We start from the raw sequence: 18,284 nt of genomic DNA on the forward strand, positions 1-18,284 counted from the left end.
TTTCAAAGTTTTATGGATTAGCTCTAGCCGGTCTCTGAATCCTTTACTGACATTTTAAGAGGAATTTCAACTACTCTCTTCTGCCCATATATACCATATAAAGTCCCACCTCAACATCTGTTATGCCATATAATTCCTACTGTTTTATTATTATACCAGGTACCATATTTTATCTTTCTTTAGAAATGTCTAGCACTAAGCATTCTGTCTAGCAAATAGCAGGTTTAAAAATTACTTGATGGATGAATTACACAGACAGACTTAGCAAGCTCTGATTTTTAGGACCATCTCTAAGTGTCTTTTGACCAACACCTGCCTCTTAATTCTAGCTTCTTCCTAACAACATCCATAAAAGCTATACATGATCAACTTATTCCTAAGAAAACACATGACTACAGTGTGTACTGGTTTAGAAAAATAACCATTCATTTGATTGAAGTTTGTCTTAAATTATAAATCTAAAATTCTCTTTATGATAGATTTAAGAAGAAATTAAGACTTAAAACTTAGTTAAGACAAACTTACTTTTGTACTAAAGTGTATCTGTGTGTGTGTGTGTGTGTGTGTGTGTCTTTATATTAATTGAATACTTTCTCCTGGTCACTTTGTTAAGCTATTTTACTTATTTTCCCTCATTTGTTCATCTCAACAACTCCATGAGTATATATTATTTTTATTAGGCCTGCACATGACATAACTAAACTTACGGATATTAGATCCTTTCTCCAATTTAGTGGATCTAGAAGTTGAGACCAGATTGTTCTAAGTCAAATAATGCCATGAAACTGTCATAAATTTGCCAAGGAAGGATGTTTTGTTTCAGGTTGCTTAGAAATTAATTAATTGAATGACATAAATTTTTTTTCAAATGATATATAAAGTAAAATAATATAACCTTTTCTCACCCATTAACCTGACTGAAAAAGTCTAAACTTTATAACTCCATACCCCCAAAACAGGTTTCATATAGGCAGAAATTAGAATTATTTGTTAGTTGTGAAAAGAGAAAAAAATCCATTTGTATTTATAAATTGTATAGTAGTAGAATTTAATACAAAACAAGATTATCTTCCCAAATCTACCTTTATCTAGAAAAATAAAATAACCATAGCTATCTCCCCTCTAAACAATATTATTGACTATAAAATATCCTGAGGCTTTGTTGAAAATGAACTTTTTGTAAATATTTATTGCTTGCCACTATAGCCCACTTCAATGCACTTCTCTTTGTTACTGCTGGGTATGTTTAGCTTAGTAACCCAAGCAATGGCACCCAACAACCTGGCAATTAATCATTTTAAAATTAAAAGATTAAGTCCACTGAAAGCCTAATTATGAAAACTGGACAAAGAAAGAAAGGAGTGCAAATAATTTCAGCTTACTTGTTCAGAAATGAGCATTAGACAAGAATGCTTAATCAGCTCTATGAAATTGTTGTCCTATGAAAGAACATATTCATTTTCACTAGGAGATGAAACTTTTTGTAGTCATATATTCAAAGACTAAAGAAACTTATTTGAGATGCCCAGAAGATATTAAGTAGGACTTGTTGCTATGACTTCAACAACCAGCATGCAGCTAATCAGCATCCACTGCAGTCACTGAAAAGGAACTGGCTATTTCAGTCCTTAGCTTTACTTCTAAAGATGCAGTGATCAAAACTGAAATTTGACCTAGAAGCTGTCATTGGTCTAAAGATGCATGACAAAAGATTTGGCAAGTGCTAATAAGAATAGGAAAACAACAACCAACAAAGCAGTCAGATTTCTCAAACTTTCAGGATGGTAAAGTACAGCAAAACCAGCCAAGAGCCTAATAGGCAAAGATTATACCCAATGTAGCGTGAGGGGCAGGCTCATTACTCTGATTTGTTGTCAATGTTAAAAGAGTAGATGTTTTTTCATACTAAACGGCTAATAAATAAACAGTGAGCTACAGCCACTGGGACAGAAGAAGAAAGCCAGGGACAAAGAAAACAGAAGGACTCAACTTGAGCAGAGCAAACAGCTACTTGTACCCCAATTCTGTAGTCCTTGGAGGAATTGGAAGATCATATTAAAGCCGCGCCTACCAGTAGAGCATTACTTCCTATACACATTTGCATCTAAAAATTCATCTGCACATAGCACCACATATCAATTAAAGAAGGCTTTACTGAAAAATGAAAAGACATAATTACAAATATCCTGTTAGCTTTAAAAAATACTATTCAGAATGCTTTGTTTTAATTATGCTGCATTTTATTTTAATTATGTTGTTTTGAGTCAGTCCTTGATGTAGAAGATAAGAGAGAACTGAATGAGTCTTTCAACCCAAGTATAATAGCCTCTTTAAACATTCATCATTTGAGCTTTAAAAGCCAAGAAAAAGCAAGAAAGGGGAAAAATAGGGGACAAAAGGGAAGGACATGGAAGAGAGCCCCAGAATTATGGAGACCTATAGACAATAATGTGAAATATAAGGTATTATGAGAGAGGGATCTTTCTTCCTTATCCTTCATCTGAATTAAGTCATACAAGTATTAAAGTATTAAAAATATGAAAATAAATTTTAATAATGCTAAATCATTTGTAATCTTTTTTAGAAAAAAGCTGTTGGTATCCTGCCATTACCAACACTTAACTATACATTTTCTGATAGCTAAAGTTTCTAATTTTTAATTTTATAACTTAGTTTGATCATTGGAATAGTCCACTATGTTATAATCTATAGTTAAATATGTTCAATTATTTCCTTTATAGTTAATCAGATCTCTTTATGGTTTTGGGTCAAATTTTATAAATTTCTGATTATATCATGGCAATAAGTGGGAAATCGAATCTTAAAGGCTTGTCTGGAGCTTCTGTTTAGTTAAGGAGTGAAACCAACTGCATAATCTTAAACATTTCTGTCATCTGTAAGAGTCATCCTCTTGCATAGCTTCCAAGGAGGACCACGTGGGGTAGTAAGAAGTGATGTAACAACTCTCTCTGTGGACGAGTAGACCAAGAAAGCAATCCTGAATCACCTGGTTGACAGAAGTCATGCTAGATCATCCTCCTACTTAATAACATGGGATTTGATACACACAGTTATTTATAATTGGAAGTTACCAGAATTATGAATACTTTTCATTTGTTTGTGCTTGATCTTGATGACTCCTTCCTCTCTTCAGAATACCAACTTCTTCCAGTTTGTATTCCAACAAATAAAAAGATGTTTTTCCTTCTTATTATCCCACATATTTTCTTTCTTTTTATTACATCTGTAACCAAATCTACTTGGATCTCCGTCATTCCCTGTAGGAAATGTTGCAATTGCATGATCATGTAGTAGGACGATTTTTGTAATCCTTATATCAAGCCTTTCTCCGATCTATACTGCAATAACCCAGACTCGTTTGGACAAAGAGCCTAGGGAAGCAAGAATATTTTCATAAGCATGGTTGGATCTCTGGACTATGTAGTCTAGACTGAATAGAAAAAAAGTAATGATAGGTTGAAGTACAGAGAAAGCAAATGGGACCAGTCTCTAAGGACCCTGTGAGGACAGTGAGAAGGTTTAGAGTTGGAATAAGGGTCAGGGGACAGGAAGGATAAGATGCAGGGGCTGGCAGAACCCCTACGTTGCTCACCACCAAGGCACTAGTATTCACATTATTTCTACAATTTCCATTAGGGTGTGGCCCCATATCCCATTCCAGGGGTCATGGGACATAAAAAAAATTCATTGTAAGAGACCTGGAGGGGAAGCAGACTCCGATGGGTCCCAGAGCATGCTTGTCCTCCTCCATAGCTTTCTTCATGCTCTTCTTGGGCTATTCCCACACAGTTACTATCTCTACTTCCTGACAAAGTCACAATCCCTCCAGCTTCTCAGCAAGGTACTCATTCAGAAAGCTTCTCTTGATGACTGTAGCCTCCACTGATGTCCTCCATTCTTGACCAGTGGTTTTACCAATGATTATATTTAATCTAGCTCTCTGTATCTTACAGATTTTTTAAATAGGTTTCTGTGTGCAAGTTTTATATCTCAATGAAAGCATCAGTCCTTTAGAATCAGAAATTATACTTACCCTGCATCCTTCATTATGTCATTATGTGCAGAGCAAGGGTGGGCATGGGATAGACCCGTCAGTAGACCCTTAAGAAATACTTGTTCAATCAAGTCAACACTAAAATAAATTTAAAAGGCTGTTTTGGGGGTGCAGTCTTTGTTTGTTTGTTTGTTTGTTTGTTTTAATCAGGGAATTGTTGGTGGTCCTATATACAAAAATTCTGCCACAACAATGATCTTAAGATGATATAATGAGATTTGTGAACTATCATTGGAATTTTTAAATATTTGACATTTCTTGAGTTGAGTATCCCTTTACCTGTCAGCTGATTTAAACCAGGATGTATTTATCATATGATGTAAGGGGATTTCTCCTAAGGTAACTGCTGTGAAATGAATGAAATTATTTAATAACACTAATATTTATAGGTATCTCTATGCCTTTTATACCTAAAGAACCAACTATTTATAAATCGTATACTTATATTAATAGTTGCTCTGCTTTTTTTCACTTTAGAGGAATTTGCTTTCTTATATACAATTAACAAATAAAATTTCATTCTTCTTTTTAAATCTTTCTTTATCTTTCCTTTTTTTTTTTTTTTTTTTTGATATGTAATTTCGCTCTTGTAGCCCAGACTGGAGTGCAGTAGCACGATCTCACTGCAACTTCTGCCTCCTGGGTTCAAGCGATTCTCCTGTCTCAGCCTCCTGAGTAGCTGGGATAACAGGTGCCCGTCACCACTCCCAGCTAATTTTTTTTTGTATTCTTAGTAGAGAGAGAGTTTCACCATGTTGGCCAGGCTGGTCTCGAACTCCTGACCTCAAGTGATCCACCCGCCTTGACCTCCCAAAGTGCTTGGATTACAGGTGTAGCCACTGTGCCTGGCCTAAATCTTTCTTTAGAAGGGAAAAATATGTAAAACAGTGACAAAATGTATAACCTTGTCAAACATATCTCATATCTCAAGTACATCCCTATGAATATTTATCCTTTTATACTATTTAGTAAGAAAACTGAAAAAAAGAATGCAGAAAATTCCGTGAGTATCCAGTGTTGAAGTTCATTATTTGCGCTTCAAATCTAGATGGAAATAGATAGTTGACTTATGTTAATAAAAACTATCTACTAAATATAATGTGTCTTCAAAATTTTTTGAAAGCACAATTCCATTTCAGCACTTTTCTTTTTATATATTTCTGTATTTTTCTTAATAAAAGAAAGAGCAAACAAAAAATATTACACCCAGAAGGAATAAGCCAGCACTGAGTTATATGTTATCAGATATGATCTGTTTTATGCCCTGATATTTCTTTAAAAAAACACAATATATTTGTTTCAGGCGTACAGACTAGGATTTAACCATGGTGGTCATTTTCACCTGGAGACAACATTGCCAATGGAACAAACATCATTTCTAGAACTTGTAAAATGGTTCCTTTTAAATGAATCATTTCTAGGACTTGTAAAATGATTTCATTGTAACAGCCATACAAAAGACTATCTTGTACTCACATATACAAAAATGAAACAAATCAATCAAAATGAAAAAAACAAGAACCCCCTACACACAAACACACACATGTGCACACACACACACACACACACAGAAAAAGAGAGAGATGTAAATAGCAATCCAAAAGTTTAGAGCTGTTAGCATAAAACATATAAACTTACATGTTAAAATGTATCAAATAGTTCCCTCACTAATTAATAATATATTAATAATATATAACGAGTTGCACATAAGTAATGTGCATGTAGCCTAAGGAAGTCTCAGATAATTCCTGATATATTGTATATTTGGTATTTGTTTTGTTTCCATTTTTTTCTTATCCTCACTTAATAAAGGGAAAAAAATATCAAAAGACGTGAAGAAAGAGAAATACTCAAATCTGGTTGAAGTTGTCTTCTCTGTCAGAAAGTCAGGGTTGAAAACATAGAAAAATTACTAACAAGGAAAGATCTGTCAGCTTTGAGAAATGCTGCTGTGGGAGCATCATCTTCATAATTTGGTGAGGATGTGGGGCTCAATATAATTGATTGATTGACTAGTTTATAGGCATCTAGAGCTGAATGAAATCTTACAGGCTACTTAATCCACATCCTTTGCTTATACCTCAGGACTAAGGTAGCACAGATCAGTAATAGCTGAGTTATTGGGATGAGAACAATTATCTTCTGACTCCTAGTGTAGTGATTATTTAACCACAATATGCTTCATCTCTGTTGATTCATTTCACAGTTTGAATATAAGTCACGTATTTATCTATATATTCCTAAATATGTGAAGGTATAAATAGTCTCTATAAATAAAATACAAGAAAAATAAACAATACAGTTTTCAGAATAGATGCACACCAACTTTACTAGACATACTGTATTATATCACAATTTAGAACAGTCAAGAAGCATATCTTATCATTTAAAAAACTCAAATGCCATCAAACATTCTTAGACAGTTTAACTTTTGAAGTTACATTTAAATAATAAATGTATGTCTTTAGATCATTTTGTAGTAACTTGCTGAGGGATTCTGCTATTCCATGGCATTTTCAGTCTCTGCCTTTCCCTTAGATCATTCCCCTTCTGAAATCATGAAACAATTCTTTCCTACCCAAAAAAAATCTTTGCTTGACCCTGGATCCATCCAAATTTCCTCCCACCCTCCCTCCTTTTCTCTTTCCCTCCCCTCTCTCCCTCCTCTCTTTCTTCCTTCTTTTTCTTTTTCTTTTTTTTTTTTTTTCTAGTCCTTGTAATCTGGTCTATGAGAGCAGACTTGTATCTTCACTCCTTTATTAAAAATGCTTTGGTTTCAATACACTGATATAAATGAAAAAACCCTTAAAACAAAATATATTGTATTCCTTTCTGTTCTTTGTGTTGCACTGAATAATGTAGGTCACTCATTTCTTAAAACTCTTTTTTTTTCTTTGATTCTTCTGAATGTGCACTAACTCTGTCTCATCTACTTTTCAGCTGAAAAGTCCTTCTTGCCTTAATATTCTAGATCCTTCTTGTCTTAGTGTTTCTTTCACAAGAGCCTTTGGTCTAGTGTTGACTCCCTCCCACAACTGTTTTCTACACCCTATTCTGAACAGATACACTTATTCCATAGTTTTGCCTTCTTTCCTGTCTCCTGCAATGACCAATATAAAATACATTATACTTTTTAAATTTTGTATTTTTGTACCTTTCTGAGTTAGCAAACTAGGCAGTCATAGGCAAATAGCTTGATGATAAGAGCATTTGTTGGTTTCTTTGTCAATTGTCTAAATGTTGTTACCTTCAATGTCTGGACATGACCCCAAATAAGGAAACAGTACACATTCACAAATAACTGTAATGCAAGGAGGAAACAGCTGACATAGCAGACACAGAGAGACAGAAAAGAAAGGTAGACTTTCATCAGATGCAGTGTTTACTGAACTCCAGGCATTTGTGCAACATACTTGAAGCTTCACCACATTTTCCTAGCAGTGTGTACAAATGCAATAATATATGCAATATTTATTATATTCACATTGCTTTTCCAATATCCCTTAATTTTCTACAAACATCTTTCCAAGATAGATATTAGAGAGAAAGGAGAGTTTTGAACCTATTGAGGCTGAAGGACTAAAGGGACAGCCAGGTGAAGACAGCTGACAGGCATAGATAAGCAGATTTGAGAGATACATAGATATAAATGACACTGAAGCTATGAGACAGGAGGTTATTAGTACCTTTCAGGGGAGGGGTTTCAGTGAACTCTGGAGAACATCACTCAAAAATGTTGATTAGTGACTGATGAAAAAGAAGAGACAGCAACTACAGAAACTTAGTTTAGTAGTGAAATGAAACAGAAATGTAATAGTAATTCCAAGAGGTAGCTCTTGGTAATATTAGGATCAGGATTAGAAAAAATAATGCAGACATGCCTTAGAGGTGTTTGGGGTTGGGTTCCAAACAACTGCAATGAAGCGAACATCACAATAAAGCAAGTCACACGAATTTTTTGATTTTCCAGTGCATATAAAAGTTATGTTTACACTATGCTAAATTCTATAAAGTGCACAATAGCATTATGTCTAAAAAAAACCCCAATGTATATACCTTAATTTTAAAATACTTTATTGCTAAAAAAATTGCTTACAATCATCTGAACCTTCAGCAAGTCATAATCTTTTTGCTGGTGGAGGGCCTTGCCTCCCTATTGATGGCTGCTGACTGATCTGGGTGGTGATTGCTGAAGGTGGCTGGGAAGTTTCTTACAATAAGATAATGAATTGCATTTGTCTTATTTTAAGGCAATATAATTGCTGCATCAATTGACTCTTCCTTTCATGAAAGATTTCTCTGTAGCTTGTGATGCTGTTGGTTAGCGTTTTACTCACAGTAGAACTTTCAAAATTGGAGTAAATCCTACTGCTGCTTTATCAATAAGCTTATGTAATATTCTAAAACCTTTGTTGTCATTTCAACAATATCATTGCATCTTTACCAGAGGTGAATTCCATTTTAAGGAACCACTTTCATTATTCATCCATAGAAAGCAACTTCTCATCCATTCAAGTTTCATATGATATTGCAGCAATTCAGTCACATCTTCAGGCTCCACTTCTAATTCTAGTTCTCTTGCTAATTTCTAGTTTCTCTTTCTACCACATCTGCAGTTTCTTCCTCCACTGAAGGCTTAAGGCCCTCTAGGTTATCCATGAAGACTGGACTCAAACTATTCCAAACTCCTATTAATACTGATATTTGATCTCCTCCTGTGAATCATGAATGTTCTTAATGGCATTTAGAATGGTGAATAATTTCTAGAGGGTTTTCAACTGACTTTGTCTAGATCCATTAGAGGAACCACTATGTATGGCAGCTATTACCTTATGAAATATAGTTCTTTAAGAATAAGACTTGGAAGTGGAAATCACTCCTTGATCCTTTCAATTTGTAAAAAAAAAAAAAAAAAAAAAAAAAAAAAAAAAAAAAAAAAAAAAAAAGCACAGTATCTACGAAGCACAATACAGTGAGGTTCAATAACACAGGGTATGCCTGTATATTAGTGATACAAGTGAAGGAATAACAGCTGTAATGAGTGGCTAAGTCAGCTTAGAAGAAAGGCATTCTAGAGTCGGTTTTTCTCGTTACATGCCCCGGACTTCCTGCTTCATCATCAGTCGGATTACATGTTAAAATTGCAGGTCCAGCTCTCAAGCCCAAGCCCTCTGAATCTGAGTCTTGGGAATTGGAACCCAGGAATCAGTATTTAATATATGCCTTAAGGTATTCTAGCTGGACAATAAAATGAGAGGTTCTACAATAAGAAAGTTTATACAACTAGCAAGAGATACTTATTTTGTTATTACTGTATATTATTTAAGCATACCTTATATATCTTAAAATAAATAATGAATATATTAAACTAAAAAATAATTTGTTTTATGATACTACTTTCTAGAATTAACACATTATTCTGGTTATGTCATTCATACAGGTCAAGGCTTCATTTCTCATTGGGATATGGTTTTGTTTGCTTGCTATAGCATGGATAATGAGCATCGAGTATCCGGCTTTGCAATATTTACCCTCATCTGCTCACCTCTTGTCAAACAGTTGAAAATAGAATGACCTCAAGTGAAATAAGCTGAAACACAATAATGAACTAATGTTTTTTAAGGCCTCTAAATTTCGAGGTTGAAATTAATTCTGTCCTGGAGTTTAAACCCATCTCATTTACCCTAATTTTTCTTTGTTTTTCAATTGTCTGGAGAAAGGCCTCGATTTTTTGCAATCACAGAGACAGCTCTAACTTTGCCAAATAAAATTATTAATAATAAAAAGAGATTTACATGAAGAGTTCGTTAAGTGGAACCTTAGTTAGTTAAATACACCTCTTCAAAAGAAAAGTATGGTGAAGCCTCTAGTGACATTATACCAATTCAAATTTTGTACTTTGTAAAACTAACACATTCTTGAAAAAATAAAGCAAACTCTTAAACAGTTCACTACAAAGCATCTAGTTGATTGTGACAAGAGGATATTGAGCAAAGGATGTATGCAAATTGACCTACATTCCAATTTATGACCAACTCTTTTCTAAATAAAATGAACAGTACTTTACAGTAGCCTTAGAAACTTCAGATTCAAGGGAAAATAAGAAAGATTAGCTGATTTTATTTGAAACTATTTTGAGTAGAGCTTATCCCAGTATTCTATCAACACATTTCCACCCAGGCATGAATTTCCACACTCAAATGTTTTGCTGTGAAATTTTAGTGTGACTGTTTAGATTTCTTCATGTTTCTAATTAAAAATTTAGTCTTTAATCATATGTTTTTCTCAGAACTTGTACTGAGTTTTCAGTTGTAAATCCAATGTGAAGCACACTTAACAAGACAGCTCTTTTAGGAATTAGATCAGTTAGTCGGCTACCCTCAATTTCTCCTTTCCTCATATGAGCAGGCTGCTCCTCACATCAAGGAAAAGCGATGTCCTGGGATTTCTGATGCTAGATCATAAGAATCTTTGCAGCTTCTGCTTGGGTTTTTTGGAACATTCATTCTTGGGATGCTGCCTCTTGGAACCTAGTCATCATTTTATGGAAAACCCAAGCCACTTCAGGACAGTTAAACTCGTAGTCAACAGCTGGCATCAACTGCCAGCTATATATGTGAGCTCTCTTGGACTACCAGTCCAATCCTGTCCTCAGATGGCTAAATCCCCTACTGCCATCAGGCTTCCAAGGCAGGAAACTTCAAATGAGGATTGCTCAGCAGATGGTCAGCCCGCAGAACCATGAATGACAATAATACGTTGTTGTTTTAATCGACTAGTTTGGGAGATCATTTTATGCAGCAATAAATGCTTAGAACATGAGTTTTATCTTTTTCTGCTGAGTTTGGGACTCTTATCAGACCTTGTGATTTCGTAAGGAAAATAACACACTGGAAGCCAAATGATCAAAAGTATTTCCAGTTCTCTAGCATCATAAAAGTGTTCTTGATTTGCTTAATGGAAATAGCTTAATCTTACCTTCTTTACATGTTTTTTTTTTTTCTCTCTCTAATGATTACTGGATCAAGAGCTGAGCTACATAAATTTGCAGAACCTTGCCCAATCCTCTCATCAAACAAATGAGGAAGTAGGATCCCAAAGATTTATAGAACCCATTCAAAGACATAAGAGATTGTCATCTGCTTCTCCTATTTCAAACCTTGGCTCTTGTACCTTTGTTCACAACTGTCTCGAGGGTGTCATAGTTTCCCTGAAAAAAAAGTTATGAGCTCAAGACAATACTGTGTGTTATTATTCTTTGTCCAAATTTGCAAACAATTTTACAGATACTTAACCAACTCCATTGTTACTCAAATTGAGTAAGAGCAAAATATTTCCATTTGATATTTTTCTCTTGTCAAAATGTGTAGACTCTCAAATCTAACACGGAATGTTTAAGTTGTCACATTTCACTGTTCTCATGTTAGGACATTTAGTACATATCATGTAGTTGGTGTCCTTCTTCAGTCAAACAGGATTTATCCTTTCCCTCACTGTCCCTCAACCAGTACTCCCTATACTCACACTTGCAAATAGATAATTCAGTTCACGGGTTTTCCTCTCACTAAAGGTTGGTAACCCTTTCATCTTTGTTTTCCTTTTTGTTCTGTGTTCTGATTAAATTCTCAGGTGTTCCTAACATACTAAATATTTGTGTTTAGATGTCTTGCTATTACTTCTTTTTTCGCTTGTTTGTTTTCTTTTTGTTTGAGACTGAGTCCCTCTCTATTGTCCAGGCTGGAATGTAATGACATGATCTCAGCTCACTGCAACCTCTGCCTCATGGGTTCAAGTAATTCTCCAGCTTCAGCTTCCCGAGTAGCTGGGATTACAGGCGTGTGCCACCACACCTGGCTAATGTTTGTATTTTTAGTAGAGACAGTCTCACTATGTTACTCAGGTTGGTCTCAAACACCTGGCTTCAACTGATCCACCCACCTCGTTCTGCCTCCCAAAGTGTTGAGATTACAGGCATGAGCCACCGCACCCAGCCTTGCTATCACTTCTTAATAACATTTCAAATATGAAATTAATTTTTCATCCAAAACATGCAGAAAGTAAACCATCTGGTTTATCTTTTAAATATTCGATCAAGGAACCCACTACTTCCCCAGTCTTCAAGATTTCAAATTTCTAGACAAAATATCATATTCATTCTCTTATTGCTCCATTGCCTAATTTTATAGATTTTTCACTTGACTTATCTCTCATTCATCTTTTGCTCTCCAGTTCCACTGGCTTAGACATATATCATATTCTATTATTACCATATCATATATATAATGTAATCTTATTCCCAAAACCGGTTTAGACATATATCATATTACATCAGGATTACTGTGACAACTGGGTCTGTTCCCTCCAACTAATTCTGTTTTAAAAAACATTTTCACTAATCTCATTATGTCTTCCCTGCTCAAAAACCTTCCAAGGCACCCTACTTCCTATCATGTAAATTCTAAATTCCTCTCATTGCTTTTAAAGGCTCTCCAAAATCAAATCCCATCCTGTCAATCCAGCTCCATGTCCTACTGCTCCCCAAACTCACCTCCTTACTGCCTTGAGAAGGAGCTCCTTATTCTACCTAAAACCACTTCCCTTTCAAATGTTTCACATTCCTCCAAGACAGGTTCAGTACCACTCCCATTAAACTTTTCATAGTATCTGTCAAATTAAATCATATTCAACATCATTTTTTAAACAAAACAGTCATTAACGATCTCATAGCGATATATATGTGGTCAAGTAGAACAGTAAGTGTTGTGTTCAGGAGAAAAATTAAAAATATTCCTGACCTATCTTTCCAATGGGGCCTGAAATTCCACAAGTAGAGATTTGCAGGTTAAAATTCAACTTGAAGTTGAAATGTAAGTACTCTGAGCAATGGGTTAGCCCTGCAGGGTTTTTTTAGTATGAACTATGTTGTTGCATCCTTTCTGCAGAGTAAAACTTTGGAGTGGAGGGAAAACCCTGCTGCGTACCTAAAGAAGCCGAGGGCATCAATGAGGAAATCAAACAACAAAAAGAAGAGATGCCAAAATTGCAATTGCCTACTTTGCAAATAACTTTTTTTTACAATCAGCCTTGTGCATTATGGATATGAAGGACTATAAATTATTCAGAATATTTGATTAACCAAATACTCTCATTCTTCCACAGTGCTAGAGTTCAGATTTCTTCTTCTAAGACAAATGAGAATTGATTGCTACATTCATCTCCATAACACTATCTTCCTTTCTTTATGTGATAAATTTTGGTTGTCATTATACCAGGAAAAGCAAAACAAAACAAAACCAAAAAAAACTGGATTCCATTTGTTGGCGCAATCTAGCATTCTCCTACACTGTTTTTCCCTCTTATCATAGCCATTTGGACTTTAATGCTAAACTCCCTACCATCCCTACTACCACTAAATAGAAGAGATTCTAAGTAGTAAAGTTTTGTTTTTCATAAGTAAATTAAAAGGAAGAGGAGAGATATGGCCTTAAGTGGCCAAATGTTTTCTATTTCCCCTATGCACTTCCTTCCTGCTTTCCCTGCTTTGCCCCTTGCTGCTTATTGGCTCTTGCTACTCTCTGGACTGCATACTTGAATCTCTGTCCTGAGTTCTGGCTTCATGCCCTCACTCTCCCTTGCTACAGGCCTGTTCTTTTCTCTATTTCCCTCACCTCTGGCTTCCTCACTTGCTTCCCCTACCTCCACCTAAAGAGAGTTCAGGAATATTTTTAATCTCTCCTACTAGGCCCCTGACTTCATGAGTTTCTGGTGACCTCAATTACAATAGGAAAAATGTAATCCACTTCTGGCAGAAGAAGGAACAGACAAATTTTAGGTATCTCTCAGATTACAGATAGGAAAGAGAACTTCTAAGAGTTACAGACCAAGCTTTGGATCCTGACAACTCAGTTGTTAACTCCACACCATCCCACACAACAGCACCTTCCTATAATGAGGGATGATTGATAATTATCCATGAGCATTGAAGCAAAAATCCAGGACAAATTGTTTTCACTATAGTATGGAAATGGAAATTAAAGAAATAATTAACTTTGAAATTATGAATACCTTACCTTTGATAGCCAGTCCTCTCGAACTTGAGGTTACAAGGGTAAATTATGCAATTCTTTCTGGACATTTTATTATGTTGGATCCAATTGACATCGTAATGCTTTTAATAGAGCTAATGAATAGAGTACCTCAAGTCAATTATTTTGACTTTCCATTTATGACAGCTTTTCTCCTGTGTGAGCATATAAACAAGAGTTTATAGGCTCAAGTAGAACAGTAAGTGTTGTGTTTAGGAGAAAAATTAAAAATATTCCTGTCTTTCCAATGGAACACAACACTTAACCACCAAATTAAAAAAAAGAGTCCGAAATACTCTCTGCCACACTTGGGAAAATGTTTTATCTTTCTTTTTTAACCTGAAAATACTCCTTCCTTTTCAGAAAACATTTAAACACAGTCCTTCTTAAGACCATTTCCAACGCTGTTTATACAAAGGCCCTAAAAATGGGTCCTTCTAAGACTCTTCCAAGGGTCAAGCAAGAAGAGACTATGAATGTCTTGATCACAGCTAACATTCATAGGCAAAAATGTCCTCAGCTTTCTCTTTTTTCCTTTCTTCCAAGTTGGCTACTGTCTATAAACTCCATGATTAGTAGTCAAAGCATCCCCTAACCCTTGAGCCTGTGGGAATTTAGGAATTTCAACCCGAGCACGTAAGTCCCCAAGGCCTCCTTTACTCTTGAAGAAATCCCTCACAACAAAGGACAAGGGAGAAGCCAGGGGGAGGGGCGCCCAGTGGACTTGGCTGGAAGAAGTGAGCGCGCTGGGGTTGGAAGAGTAACTCGGGCTGCGGGCTGAACGTAGCCGGTAACCGCGCAAGAGCAGCATCGCCCCCGCGCCTGTGGATGCTGCAGTCCGGGGATGGGAGTGCTTTCTCCTCCCCAGCCTCTCCCTCGCTCTTCGAGGTGACTCGTGGGACCCTGCGTCTTAGTGGTGGGTTTGAATCGGCTATTTCACACCCAGTTCTTCCTCCCCTCCGCCACACACAATCACATTCCTGGAGCTATTCCAAGCTGCCTCCGCTAAACACCGAATAAGCGAACCCTGCCTGGAAACTTGAGCGAAGCTGAGCTGCGCCGAACTCCACTATCCAGTGACCCGAGCCAGTGTGGACGCCCTTTTAACCACGCTGTTTACCCAGGTCGAATTTAGGAAGAATCAGCCTTCGGCCTCAACCTCAAACCTATTGTGCACATGGGCACAACGTTTGGAGAGGGACTAGAAATTGTCCCCAGTCTGGCCCTGCCCCAGCACCTTCCTTTGCTCAAACCTGTACCAAGTGGAAGTTTTAGGAAGTTTCCATTTCTCGTGCCCGGTTTCAACTTGCTCCCCAAAGAGAACATGAAAACGTGGGAACTCCGGAGGACAGAGATCTCCCTGTAATCTGCTCGCTATTCGGATCCTGGGTCTCTTAGTCTTTCTTTATTTCCCAGATACCGCCCCAAGCACAGTAGACCGGACCCCCAGGCTTGGGTCGTGGGGCCGACGCAGAGGATCAGCGCCCAGGCGCAGCCTCCCACCCTCCTGACTCACTGTAAACAGTCGGGCACCCTCCCTCACCTCCAGGTGCCACCCATAGCCATCGCCTCGCTCCCAGAAACAAAGTCCAGAGACAAGAGGGCGGGGGGCGCGGGGCGCGGGGGGAACAGAGCTGGGAGGGACGCAGTCGGAGGCCGAGGAACATTCATTTTCTTTCTATAATGCCCATTCCCGAGGACGAGCCTTTGGGCGAAGTGTCCGCGCCCGCCCGCGCACTCACCCATGGCCCGAGGTCCTGCTTCTCTGCAGTCCCCAGAGGAGAGCGAGTGACCAGGCGCTGCGCGGGGCCAAGTTCTCCAAGCCGCGCTCGGGCTCCTCGAGCCCTGGCAAGTGACAGCCTCGCCCCTCCCAGCGGAGACAACTCGCAGGACGCCTGGCGACTCTGCGGGCGCACAGACCCCTCCCTCTTTCCACCTGCCTCCTCTGCTAGAAGCCCATTTCCCTCCCCTTCGCTGTGGATCTCCTCCCCAGAGGCCCCCACCCTGCCCCCTTTCCCCTTCATTAGAGACACGTGCAAAGTCTCTCTCCTAAATACATTGAATGCACGTTACAGACACACACGTTGTCTCAGTAGCCAAGATAATGATCTCTAAGTGGAATCTGGAAAGAGATTATTCCAAGAGACAGGTTTCACATGATAATTTTATGGTCTCTTGTCTTCTGTATACCATTTTGTTTCTTAATGATAATAACATTAATAAAGAGAAGAGGAAGATAAAATTCTCCCTTTAATTTATACTTTGTCATCTCCTCTTTCTTCTATATAAAATATGTTTCTGTAATTGGACAAGGTTATAAAGTCCTAAAAACCATACACATAAACACACACGCACGCACCCTGACACACACACACACACACACACAAAATAATATGCAGAAATCACCTGGAAAATGAACAACTCAATCCAAGAGGCAGTTGATGAGGCTGAAAGAGCACAGGGCTTGGCAGTTGAGAGGATGAGTTGTAATCCTGGCTCATTTCCTAATTTGTAAAATGAAGGATCTGGAAAAAGTGATCTCTAAGGCCTCTTCAAGCTAAAAAAAAAAAAAAAATTATATAATTCTATGGGTTATTGACCTAGTTCTTTCAAGAGTCATACTGGAGAAGTTATTTCAGTAAATCAGTCCCCAAGGTATCGTACACTGCTTTTTCATGCAAAGCACACCCAGAAGTATGCACATATCTATGCTGTGAGTAAGCGGAAGAATAAAATAAAATGGACATGATTACTTACCTTGAGGAACATTGCTATCTAATGGGGAAAAGGTGATATGAAAAATCAGTAACAATATTTTTAGCAGAATGCATGGATAAATGCAGAGCATATCATTAAAACGCCACAGAAACATCTGCACAGCTCTTTCTCACGTAATGGAAGAGCTATATACTCCTGGCAGGGGTGTTGTAAATGCACTTCAGTTACATGGGAATACAGTCATTCTTATGGGAGGGAAAAGGAATTAGTCAATAAAAATTAAAAGTGTTCAACATATCACTCAGAAATGCATCACCATTCTGGAAACTGACTAACATGAACTATGACTGTTGCAAAGCATAACACTAATACATTTGTTCAATAAAGGTAAGTTGCTGGCTCAAGCCTGTACTTCCAGCACTTCAGGAGCCTGAGGCAGGCATATCGCTGGAGCTCAGGAGTTTGAGACCAACCTCGGCAGAATAGTGAGACCTCATCTCTACAAAAAATAAACAAAAAATTAGCTGGGTATGGTGGCGTACAGCTGTAGTCCCAGTTACTTGGGAGGCTGAGGTGGAAGGATCACTTGATCCTGGGAGGTTGAGGCTGCAGTAAGCCAAGACTGCACCACTGCACTTCAGTCTGGGCAACAGAGAGAAGTGCAAAAAAAAAAAAAAAAAAAAAAAAAAAAGTCAAAAAAAAAAAAAGATAAGTGATAGATTTTGGAGATTGATTCATAAGCTCAGTTTTAGGATCACCACAAGCAACTTACAATCTATTTCCTGAAGATTTATCCAAAATAATGTTTGAACTCTAAAAATTAGAACTATTTTTTGTTTTTTTCCCATGGTATTCTATGATAATCCTGAAATACAAAATAATAATTATAACATAAACTGAGTACAGTGTGCTAAGTGTCAGGCATTGTATTAAGGGCTTCATATTAACTAATATAATTCTCACTACAAAAGGAAAATACTGGTATCCCCACTTTACAGATGAGGAAATTAATCCACACAGAGATTAGGCACTTGCCCAAATTCTAGTAATAAATGGGAATGCAAAATTCATACCCAAGACAAAATACTCCAGAGTCCATGATATTAGTCAACTAACCACATTGTTTCTCAGTATCCAACTGGTTTTGCCACATGCTTGAGAAAGATGGTGATATCTTTTAACAGTAAATATAATTCATAAATATTTTTAACATTCCCGGTAAAATATATGACATTTGGAATACATTAAAGATACAAATCATCACATACTGGCTTTTAATAATCAAAATCATGATGTCTTTCTTTTGGCTTATTATAAGTGAATACATCAAAATGTTGATGTTTAATTCATTTATCTTACAGTGATGATGTAAATGGTGTCAGTATCCTAGATCTCAGGCATACAGA

At 37.1% G+C, this 18,284-nt stretch overlaps 1 protein-coding gene across 4 annotated transcripts in view; it reads right to left on the bottom strand.

Moving 5' to 3' along the window:
* Nucleotides 1-16,262, bottom strand: part of GPM6A (glycoprotein M6A) — a 375,012-nt gene extending 358,750 nt beyond the window's left edge. For 2 of the 4 annotated variants that reach the window (XM_025385455.1, XM_025385458.1), the window contains exon 1: nt 15,903-16,253. Coding sequence is in view for 2 of the 4 variants with exons in the window: in XM_025385458.1 (XP_025241243.1) it covers nt 15,903-16,184 (282 nt within the window). In the remaining 2 variants the exon portion in view is untranslated. Of the gene's footprint in view, nt 1-14,145; nt 14,777-15,902 lie in introns of those variants that run through there. The other 2 variants (XM_025385456.1, XM_025385457.1) reach the window with 2 other exon arrangements.
* Between the last annotated feature and the right edge of the window lie 2,022 nt (nt 16,263-18,284).

Source organism: Theropithecus gelada, chromosome 5 (assembly GCF_003255815.1).
Source record: "Theropithecus gelada isolate Dixy chromosome 5, Tgel_1.0, whole genome shotgun sequence".
NCBI classification, from domain to species: Eukaryota; Metazoa; Chordata; class Mammalia; order Primates; family Cercopithecidae; genus Theropithecus; species Theropithecus gelada.